General features: G+C 39.4%; 1 protein-coding gene across 2 annotated transcripts in view; it reads right to left on the bottom strand.

Annotated features, from left to right (window-relative positions):
- BNC1 (basonuclin 1) overlaps positions 1-10,867 on the bottom strand; it is a 185,686-nt gene extending 174,819 nt beyond the window's left edge. The window contains exon 1 of one of the 2 annotated variants that reach the window (XM_007479243.3): positions 10,802-10,867. In XM_007479243.3, coding sequence (XP_007479305.1) covers positions 10,802-10,846 — 45 coding nt within the window. In that variant the 5' untranslated portion in view covers positions 10,847-10,867. Of the gene's footprint in view, positions 1-9,322; positions 9,425-10,801 lie in introns of those variants that run through there. The other variant, XM_007479245.3, reaches the window with a different exon arrangement.
- Between the last annotated feature and the right edge of the window lie 959 nt (positions 10,868-11,826).

Here is an 11,826-nt window from a genome sequence, read left to right on the forward strand (position 1 = left end):
GTGTGGTCTGTTAGGTACAATTCAGCCATTTTTATGCTTGAACCAGTCCTAATGCCTGGCTTAGGAATAAAATCAGGTCCAAAGGAAGATTTCCTCACCTCAGTGGCAGAAAGCAGTGTGGAGCTATTTAGGAAAAATTGGAAAAGAGAAAACTAGAAAAGAATGACTGATTAAAATACTACTTTGCATATGTTTGGCACTATAAAGTAAATATTATGGCTTAAGGATATTAAAATCTATATCACAAGCAACAAAAGTCTAATTATTAGCTTCTGGTTCCATGACAATGGCATTTGGGCAATTACAGGATTTTGAGGCATGCTTTTTTCTAATGTTAGATAACACTACATAACGAATTTCTTGAATGCCAGTCTTGACTCATAGGCCCAAAAAAATGGAGCAGAATTAAACGAAATGTTGGTGAACTAATAGTAGGGAAAGAAAAAAAAAACATATTTGCCAATTTGTTTATCTACTGAGTTTTTCTCATACTTGAAGCATTAATGTTGAAATAAGCACCAAAAGGAATTGAAATTTTAAAGGTTGGCAGGGATTGTAGAGGCAGCTGAACCACCTCACCCAGTCTCTTGCTGGAATCCTTGTCCCTTGAGTAGCAAGAAACAAGGGTTAAAGCAAAAGCATCAGTTCCTTAAAAGTGTTATATGACTTCTCAGTATTGGTTATGTGAAAAAAATCAAGAGAGAGGAAGAAGAAACAAGTAACCCTTGTGGCAGCTCACCAGATGGATGCTGTCCCTTTGCATTCTTGAGCTGTGATTACTCAATTACTCTTTGCATAGAAGGGTGCTGTGCAATCCAGAAATAGAGATATGGAATGGAAGACTTCTCAAAAGTCTCTTCCAATCCCATCATTCTATCTGACCCTTCTAGTCAAATGAAGAGAAGCCACTTACACTATCATTCAGGCAGAGGGAACACAAAGAATAAGTTGTTAAAGAATTCTACTTTCCATTCCTTTCTGCCAAGAATATCAATACCATAATGGCTTAGGTGCAATTATATTCTCTTGGAATATAAATCCCCAAGTCTTCCCTCCAAAATGAAATAACTGTATTTTTTAAAAAGTATAATATTTCAAGACTAGGATACTAAAGAATAACACTGAAAAAAACTCACAAATAGAAAATAGCTTCATATTTAGGATGTCACTCACTTCCTCTCCTACTTCTGTACCCTCCCCCCTCACCTCTACTTTAAAAGCCGTAGATTCCTTAAAGGTTCTGCTCATGTTCCACCTCCCACTGTGAAGCCACTTCTAGATCCTTTTTTTGTGTGCTTTCCTCCTTCCTCATATAACAATGGTTACCTGTCTTTTTTTTAATGCTGTATCTCCACAACAGAAAGATCTTGGATATTTCACTTCTTTATCTTTAATCTGTAGCTGTTGTTCAGTCCTGTCTGACTTTGTGACACCATTTGGGATTTTCTTGAAAAAGATACTATAATGATTTAACATTTCCTTTTTCCAGTGGATTGAGGCAAACAGAGATTAAATGAATTTGTCCTGGGTCATACAGCACACAAGTGTCTGAGGCCAGATTTGAACTCAGGTCTTCCTGACTCTAAGCCCAGTGTTCAATCTACTGTGCCCTCTAACTATCCAATTGTCAATGCTTAGCAAGTAATAAATGTTTGGTCAGTTCAATCAGTATACTATGATATGGCTCACTTACAAACAAGCATCCTCCTTGCTGTATTGGAGAGAAAAATCCTCCTGACTCACTAAGTAAATAGGTTTGCCTATTCTGAGGTCTTATCAAATGCCTATCAGATCTCATATCTATCTAAGGAAGTTTTATTTGTTTCATTAAAGATGGCCCCAGAGACTGGACCTGGGATTCACTGATCTATTGGTAGAATACTACCTTCTACAAAATGCCCTTCTGACCAATTTATCCCGTATATATCTTATTTAGAAGGGTTGAGAAGAAGTTGTCTCTCCCATTAATCCCTGAGCTCCTTGAAAGTAGGGATTAATTTTTGCTATTTTATTGCATCTCCAGCATTTAGCACAGTGCCTGACATATAGTAGGCATTTAATAAATGCTTGATGACTTAATGATACAGAACTCAAAAATGAAAAAACTCCCTCTGACCAATAGAGATCAAGACTTTCTCTGCACCTTATCAGTAGTTCAGAGTCTCCTAGAGTACTAACAGGGTAAGTGACTTGCCCAGGGTCTCTCAATCAGTTGTGTCAAAGATGGGACTTGAATCCAGCTCCCTACCCACTCTACCTCCTGTGTCTTCATTGTTTAAAATTTTTAAAAAACAATAACTTTTTAAGCTCTTACTTTATGCATGGATAGACACTTTTAAATATTTTAAACCCTAATCTTCTGTCTTTGAATCAAAACTAAGTATTGGTTCCAAGGCAGTAGAGAGCAATTAGGGTTAAGTGACTTGCCCAGGGTCACACAACTAAGAAATATCTAAGGTCAAATTTGAACCCAGGACCTCTAGCCCCTAAGCTTGGTTCTCTATCCCTAGCTGCTTCTAGAATTACTTTTTTTAAAAGATTTTTTTTATAAATATAAAAATATCTTCAAATTTTAAATAAAACAATGGCATTCTGATGTTTTGCTTTTTCCTTGTTGATAGCTATGGGAGAGAGGAGGTAATGATGTTGGAACTTGCTTTGGTAAATACTGGAAAATGGAGTTAATCTTTCCTAACTTCTCTTAATAACAGAATTATTTTTTAAATTCTTCTGGTAAAAACCTTCTAACTTTTAATTTCTTCTTTCTTGGAGATAGGGAATGGAACAGAACCTCTTCCCTAAATTATGATTTGAAATAAATAGCTTAAGTGGAGTGAATCTACCATCAAAGCTCCAGCTACTCTCAATGAAGGCCAAACAAGCTACTTTTAATGTAGTCATTTGTACACCTCATCTCCTCCTTGTTAAGACAACAAACACAAACTCCAGAAAAGAACCAAGTATTCCCTGCCCTCAAGAAGCTTTCTTTCAGTTTAATAAGGAGAATAAGACAACAAAGAATCAGATGTAATATTATAAATACATAAAATTACAAAACAAAGAGTTGATCTTTAGGGGAAAATCCTACCAAACACAAAAGGCTTCCTGGAAGAGGTGGCAATTGCGATGGACTTTTAGAGGATGGACAAAAATATTCTACCCACTAAATTGTAGATTTCTTGAACTAATGTTATTTATTTTTAGCATTCCCCACCAAAGTTAATGTCTTTCATTAATAGGGGTGCTCAATAAATATTAGTAGTGAGGAAGAAATTGCTTTTGTAAATTGATCTTTATTTTGTAGAAGGCAAGTGGGGGAAGCAGAAACAAGTAAACTCACCTTGTTCTAATAGTTTAAAATTTTTTAAAGGTTTCTTGACAGCCAGGTCTAGTGATGAGAGATCCTGAGCTCAAATGTGGCTTCAGATACTTCCTAGTTGTGTAATCCTGGGTAAGTCACTCAACCCCAATGCCTAGCTCTTACCCCTCTTCTGCCTTTTTTTTAAATAAAGGTCCCTTACTGGGATAGGAAGAAGATAAAGATTATACAAACTAGAACATATTTGCCCGGAGCCTACAGTGGCTCTGTTGGTAGATTTCCTACACTTAAGCTGTTTATTTTCAAATCATAGTTTAGGGAAGCAGTTCTGTTCCATTCCCCACCTCCCAGAAAAGAGAAATTAAAATTGTAGGGGTTTAAAAATTCCACAGCATTATCAGCATCTGATCCAAGAGTAAAACAAACCTTTGTGTATTTGTGTGTACTTGCTTGTGGGGAATGGTGGGTTGTAAATCCTGACTTTCCACTGTGTATAAGGGGATATGGAAAGTTAGAAAGGGTAGATGCTTGTTAACCTGGGTTCAAATTGGGATCTTTTGAAAACTGAGAATTAACTCCTTCCCTACTACCACTGAGAAAAAGTTTATTGCCAAAGCTAGGATCCAGTAATTTCTCAATAACAAAATGCAAACTTTTCATAGAAGTTAGTTTAAAAGTTAGCAAAGGCAAAGGAAGAATCTTTCTTTAAGGCATCCCTTATTTCTTGCCACTAAAACCCTAAATTGAGAAACAGGATGACAGTGGGAACCAGGACTTCTCTCTGGATAGATCTCTTCTTCTGAAATGCAAAGGGGTTTTGATGAAATATGGCTTCAGGGCAGCTCATAAATAGACCAGCAATTTGGCAGCTGTATCCCCAACCAGAGAATTAAGTTTCTCTTCCAAAAGACCCTCAAATCACAGCTGGGGGAATATGATTCTCCAGGGGGACATATCCTTGCTCACAGCATCTAGGGCAGTGTCTTGCAGTTCAACACACACACATTCACGCACTCTCTCCCTTCAAAGCACAGAAACTCTACTTAAATTATATGTAGATCTAGGGGCATATTCTATGCATGAGAAGGTAATTAATTGCAAGCATGGTCTTGTTACTTCAGCTCAGTATAACCCAACACAATAATTATAACATAGGATATTAGATTGTAAAAAGAGCCCTTAGATATCATCCAGTCCAAATTTTATACATGATAGAAACTGAGGCCCAGGAGAGTAAAAAGACTCATTTAAGGACATTACAAATAGATAATGGCAAAGTCAGGATTTAGAAGCCAAGAGTCCTAGTTCATGAACTAAGATACTTTGCAGAACTAAATTTAACTCTTACCCCTAAAATTTATTATAACTGATTTTATTAACTCTTGGTGCCTATGTCATAGCATTTTTAGAAAGTAAAGATTGACCATTGGTATTCAAGAAAATAACTTGAAGACTTCTAAATTCATTATTGTTTCTTTAAATGCCTAAAAATGAAGTATGTACATACATATGCACGTATATTTTCTCAAAATCTCATTTTCCTCCATATTTCAATAGTTAAAGGTTAGATCCTATTCATAAAACTATTATTAAAAGTTTTATGTGAATGTTGCCTTGAATACTACTTAACAAACAATTATAAACCCCATTCCATGGTGCTTATATATTTGAGTTTTGCCATATCTTAAATTAAAACCATCTATAAGCTTTTAAAAATAATTTGATAAATGTTTTAAAATATATTTGGCTTTCAAAATTTGCTCAAAACCCCTTGATGTTTATCTATTCTGATCAAAACATCCTACTTAGGAGATTCTTGGCAGTGAAATAAGTGCTGACCAGAACCTAGAATTGGATATTAATTATTGACTCTGAATCTATTAATCATTAATGAAATTGGTTCAATAAAGTAATGCCATTCTCAAGGAATTTTAAAGTTTTAGCCTGAATTTTGACACTGTCCCATATAAGCTTAGACATGTTCTTCCACAGTATTTCCACATCCTTAGGACAGGGAGCAGATAAAGTCTGTGAACACTTAACAGAAAAGTAATTAGGCTATTACTCCAATTTTTCCTGATGGGATTAAGTTATTCATTTGAGCTAGGACATGATCCTTAGAGAACTAGGTTCTTCACAGAGATGCATTAAATTTTCTTGAAAGTATGTGTGTATGTGTGTTTAAGAAAGGCAGAGGGATATAATAGGTTGAATTCAGGTTAAAGGCTATTATTGAATATCTACTGACTAGTGACTGGACAAATCCTCCTGACCTTATAACATCACATAGGTTTGGATAGGTAAGTATATACATGTATATACAACTCATACATATGAGATATATGCATATATACTTATTCACACCTACATACAGATAGGAGATATATACAAACATATATATATATATATATATATATATATATATGTGCATATCTATTTACATATAGAAAACCTTTCAAAAGCTGGATATCAAAGTCCCAAAACCTGTCCCAGAATGCCAGAATAGAATAGAGTAGAGGCTAGGTAGTGTGAGGCTGCCAATATTTCTGGCAGAGGGAAAGGGGTTTTTTATTCTTTTGAACATTGAAGGGTAAGAGAAACATTAAGCCATCAGTAGGGGAGGGGAAGGGAACAGGGACCTGTAATAGAGAGATACCAAGGAGGGAATTTATACAAAATTGTAAATTAGATTGATTTAATTCCAAGATGCAAGGAGCATGGATGGTGGTCCCAAGTTCAGTGCAATTTTAGTATCAGCTAAAAAAAACAAACCTTATCATCCCTTTATCTGCTTATTTGTATATTCTCCAAACATTAATTAAATACTTTATTTTTTGCAATGCACTGTGCTAAATATTATGTAAGATACAGAGATAATGTTCGTAGTCCTTGCAAATTTTTTAAATCTCTAGGAAAAAAAATATATAAGCAAATTACCTCCTAGGATGCCTATACATTTTCACAGTAATACACACAATGCAGGTAGCCAGGTGAAACTATTCCATCTCATAATGGTTATTTTTCTTAAGACTTTCAATAGTCCAACCATGTCATTCACCTAGAAATCTACACATTAATTTTCTGAAAAGTCTAAGGCAGTTTCTAAAGTACAGTATATTCCACTCTGAATTCTTACACACTTTATTGCTTCATTACCACACATTGTAATGCTTAATTATATGTTATCTCATATTGTTTGCTGTTGTTTCATGCCATGTCAGTCTAGTCTCCCCAGTGAGGCTATGAACTCCTCAGAGGGCAGGAACCTCCAGGATATCCCACAACATCTAGTCCAGTTGGGGCACATATCCCTGAATACTTATTGATTGGTTGGTCTGGCATTGGGCAGTGAATATTTTAATAAATTCCAAGGACCCAATTGCCTTTTTAAAAGCTCAGGGCTTCACAGTCCAAACCATCCTAAAAACAATTCTTCTCCTTTCACAGTACATGTTCCAGGTATTAAGGAACAAAACAAGACATGTAACCACAGGCCTTCCCTGGGCACCTGAGGTCATCAGTAAATGAGTCCCTCCCTCCTCAGAACTATCTTGGCCTGCCAGCTACTTGAAGGGCATTAATGAGGGCACTGACTTATGCCACTATTATATTTCCTCTAGTGGGATTCAACAATTTAATTCAACAGATACTTATTAAAAGCCTGCATGTGTAAAGCAAGAGGCAGTTAACAGTAAACAGGTAGAAGACTGAACTGGAAATCAGGAAGACATAGGTTTCAAGTCCTAGCTAACACAATTACAGTGAAATCACTGAAAGGTCACTTAACCTCTTAGTGCTCCCAGGATAATACTCTAAGCCTTGCAGTCACAGAAGTTAATAAAGAATAGCCAATTTGCATTAGTGGGGGAGGTTTCCCTATCAAAAAAATCCCTTAACCTGGGAAATAAAAGGACCAACTCTCACTTACCTATCCAAATAGTCAAGGCATTGTGCACTGGGGGCAAAAAAGAAAAAAAATGAAATAATGCCAGCAAAGGAAAATTTACATTCTAACAGGAAATTGAACATGTGCCTAAATAAGTACAAGACAAGGTAGGGAATGATGGGAGACAAATGAGATCCATCCCTGAAATCACAAATTTAGAGCTGGAAGGGATTTTAGAAGCTATCAAGGCCATTTTACAGAAGGGGAAACTAAGACAAAGAAATTATGTAACTACACAGTAAGAGTTAAGAATTACATACTAAGTATCTAAGGCAGTATTCTTGGCAGAAGAAAACATCAGACAAAATATTCTGAGAATATTTGAGGAGAGAATATAAACAGCTGAGGGCATCTGGGAAGGTTTGGCCCAGGAGGTAACACCTAAGGAATCTGAAAGGCTGGTATAAGGAAGAAGTGTACTCTGCATAGAAAACAGTCTATATTGACTGTCTAGATACCTACAAAAGCTATGGATGATGATTAGATCCCTGCAGTGTTTGCTAAAGTAAGATCAGATCCTAGCACAAAATGTGGGAAGTTAAATATTTTTTTTTCAGAATGCTTCAAAATCCCAGGCATCAGATGGTGCTGTGGGGCATGAGGAGAAAGCAAATTCACCAGCAGCATTCAGCATTCATCATAGTAAACACCATGAATATTACCTAATAACACATTAGGCCACAACACCTATGAAACTTTAAAATCTAGAGAGGGAGAAGGGAGAGGGGAAGTCAAGTCTGACGAATGAGCAATTAACATGAATATAAATACAAATATGTATGTGCACACACTTTTATTCCTCAAATAAGATCCATTCAGTCTGAATATGCTAAGACTATAAGCATCTATATAGTTACTATTGATCATGGAATTCTTCTTCTTGGCAGTAGTGGCAATTGAAGACTTGTACTGTACAAGAATTCTTCTCTGTAGATCTAATTTGAGGTGTTGTCAGTCTTTCCTCTTTTGTTTTACCATTCCTATTCTTTCTTTATTACTTTTTAATATTGGACTGTTTACAGGTGGTCACTGTGACAGCTATTAGTACAGACTAAGTCATGTTATCTGTGCAGTACTCACAACTATTGTAAAAACAAAATCAATTTGAGGTTCAAAATCCGTAATTAAAAATTCATCTCCTCCAAGAATAACTCTTCGAATTTCCTAAGACTTCCTTGCATACTTTTATTTTACCTGCTCAGAGCACTTGAAATATGGTTTGCAGAGAGTTGGTTAATATAGACCCGTTAGTCTGGCTGTTTTACAGACAGGTAGAGGGAAAGGGAGACTTTTCAGAAAAGTCCTCAAGTTGAACCAGGACACCTCCCTGAGGCCAAGTTAATTTAATCGCCTCTACTACAGCTTAGAGGTAAGACACGTCCTACTCCATGGCTTACAAAGACAGAAAACTCCAGTGTGGGTAAAATTCCTCTGGGCCTGCACTTTGGGCTGGCTGTTCTTAAAGACTGGAAGTCACCTTGGAGGGACGGTCTCTCCCAGGCACCTACTACTTCAAAGAACTGAAAACGCACTTGAAAGAACAAAACTGCTCTCTTCTCGGTGACGGTTTCCCCCGCGGTAGGATGAAAGAAAAGTAATAATCTTCGCCTAAGGCGAAGGTCCAAAAGAAAAAACCCGGTCCAGATAAGAGAGCCCAAGGAGAGTTTAAGAGACACAGAAACTGCAGCGTCCAGAGCGGTGCGGTCGCCTTGAGTTTCGTTCCCTTTTACCCATGGCCGGTCTTGGTCACTGACTGAAACTTAAAAGGACCCAGCCGACGGGCCATCATTCACCACCAACACAAGTTGCGCGTCTGCCCTCTGGCCGCAGATCCCGAGAACCGCGGCGCAAGACGGGAGCGGCTACTCAAAAACCTCTTCCCTTGTTCCTGTACGGTCCCCAGTCAGAACTAGATAACCCGGAGTTCAGCCCCAAGAGGTGTCCTGGCAAGTGACCCAGGCCGCCAAACCAGCAAGAGCGCCTTCCCTTCCTCCGGCTTCCCCAAAGCTGGAACGCACGAGACCGCCCAGCCGCACATAGACTTCACCAACACTTACCAACTCCATCCCTCTGGCTCTGGGGGCGGTGTCACTCGGCCCGAGTTTTGGCCCTGTTAGCTGCCGCCTGAAGCTATTCTCCTCTTGAGACTCCTCCCTGGGAGCCCGAGGCCGAGGCGTAAGAAGTTTAAATGGGACCGCGCCTGGGCGCGCACGGGGAAGGGTGGGACTGGCCGCCTGTCACCCCCCTCCCTGCGGCAGGTCCCCGGCTGCGCCGCATCCGGACGGGAGGAGCCCGCCTCCACCCTCCAGACCGGGCCGGGCAGAACCCAATGCACACCTGGGACTCATTTGTAGCTGCCGAAGGGGCCGCCGCCCGCCCCGGGCCCTCCACCTGTCCCCCGGGCCGAGTTACAACAAGCTCAGAGGAAACCGGCGCGCTTGGAGAGATGCCGCTTGCACAGCTGGGGCAAGTCCAGGGTTGTGACCTTGGCGTTTGTAGACAAATGTCACGGGGCAGGAAGCTAGAGTTTAGAAACCCGACCCAAATGGGGTCGCCTGAGACTGTACCTGGCGGCCCTCTACCCCAACTCTAGAGAACTGGGGTCTTTAGAAAAGAAAGAGACATCATGTGTGCGTCCTTTCCCCGTGGAAGGAAGGCGATTTTTTTTTAACTTTATTGGTAGCAACTGGCCAGTTATTATTTGCTAGGTAGGGCCTCTGGGTTTCTTGCTTCGCCATCTGCGTCCGCCTACGTCTCCCTGCTCAGCCCCAAACTGGCGGCAGCTCCTGCTCTCTCTTCCAGCCACTCAGAGTCAAAGACTCTTCCCCAAAGCCTCCCTTTCCGCTTAGGTCGGAGGAAACCCCCCAGCTCCGCGGAGAATCTTGACCTCTAAGTTCGGGGAGGAGGGGGACTGCGGCCACTTTGGGGTGGGAAATAGAGCATCCGAACACCATCTCATCAAAAGCGCCTGTTGGCCTAGCTTACAAAGGGTTAATGTGTCTCTAGGTCCTCATTCACATAAAGTTACCAGCTCTGGAGCAAGTCTTCAGCTGCTTCTTTAAAGACATGCGCAGCCTCGAGGACTCTTGGAAGGTGCTAAACTTCCACCGAGTAATGCCTAGGGAGAAAGAACCTCTCGCACCAAAGAAAAGCAAAGACTTAAAGCTCTAAGTAATTATAGAAGCAATATGTCGTCCCCTGAAAATTAAAGGGCTCTGGAACTAATACTTTATAAAATAAACTGATAATAGACTTCTTCAATACGTTAGACTTTAAGTGATGCTTTAAGTCTCTGTTCCGGATGCACGACCTCACCCTCGAACGTAAGCAATTAAGCAATATTTACCAATAAGAATTTCTTGTCACTTAAACACTGGCCAAAGGAGTTGTGGACCAGGAACAACACAGAAGCTCCAGGTTCCACCTAATACCTCGGGCATAAATTGCCAGAAAGAGCTCTTTCCCGAGGGCCATTATCACTGTTAGGAACAAGGAAAACATTTTCATACCAGAAGAAGGAAAAGTGTAGTAACTACCTTTTTAGGGATTGAGAAGGTAAGCATGGAGCTGCCTGTTGCCATGGATATGGTGTTCTGTTTACAGGACTGTTCTTTCCCTAGCAGTTAAAGTGTCTAGGAACCTATTTTCCCACAACATTCCACTAGGTTTATAATGGGTAAGTAAGTTAATTGGATGTCTTTTGGTGCTTGAAAAATTTAGAGGGGGAAAAAAGCCCTGAAGCATTGCAGGTGACTTATAATGGTGGTTAAAACAAAAATCAAAGCAAAGAATATGTTCTTTTTGCAGTCTAACTGCCACGGTATCCCCCTAGGGGGAGAACAAAGGAATATAAAACCTGGCCCCTAGGAGCTTACAGTCTAGTAAGAAAGACAAGACGTAAAAAATATTTAAAAGTTAAGAATAAAAATTTAAAGTGACAATTGAATAATTTGTGACATTCAATTGGTTGTAAATACACAATGCTAGAAAGTTTTTCCCTAGCTAAGCTGGTGAAACCTAATAGGACATGTATTCATTACATTTGAATTGTACTTTAATGTCGGCAGAACACTTATGTACTCATTTCATTCACTGTTATATTTAATGAGCACACTAACCCTTCAAGGTATTGTAAGGTAAACACTATTACCCTTTTACAGATGAGGAAATTATGTTTCACATAAGGTTACATAGCTAGGAAGAGGCAGAGTCAGGACTAGAACCTAGGCTTCTGGCAGCTTAGACAAATGTGTGCTCTAGCCAATATTCAAAGATGCCTTTCAATACTCCAATCCAACTCATAAACCTTTCCTTGACATGCATAAAAACAGGTAGAGTGTTTTGCATTGAACTAGGTGGAGTAGGCTAGTTTTGCCTAGGTTTGTGAGAGTTGGGTTGGTGGTCTGCTTGACTCTAGATATCTCCCACTCATCTGAGATTCCTACCTTGAGTCTCTACGGCTACAGTTTAAAAAAATGCAATTCCTATTTAGCCCCATTATCACAAATGACTTTGCCAGATTGACATTTTGATTGAGGCCTGAGCAGATGTAAGATGGGAC

The sequence above is a fragment of the Monodelphis domestica genome, chromosome 1 (assembly GCF_027887165.1).
Source record: "Monodelphis domestica isolate mMonDom1 chromosome 1, mMonDom1.pri, whole genome shotgun sequence".
NCBI lineage: Eukaryota > Metazoa > Chordata > Mammalia > Didelphimorphia > Didelphidae > Monodelphis > Monodelphis domestica.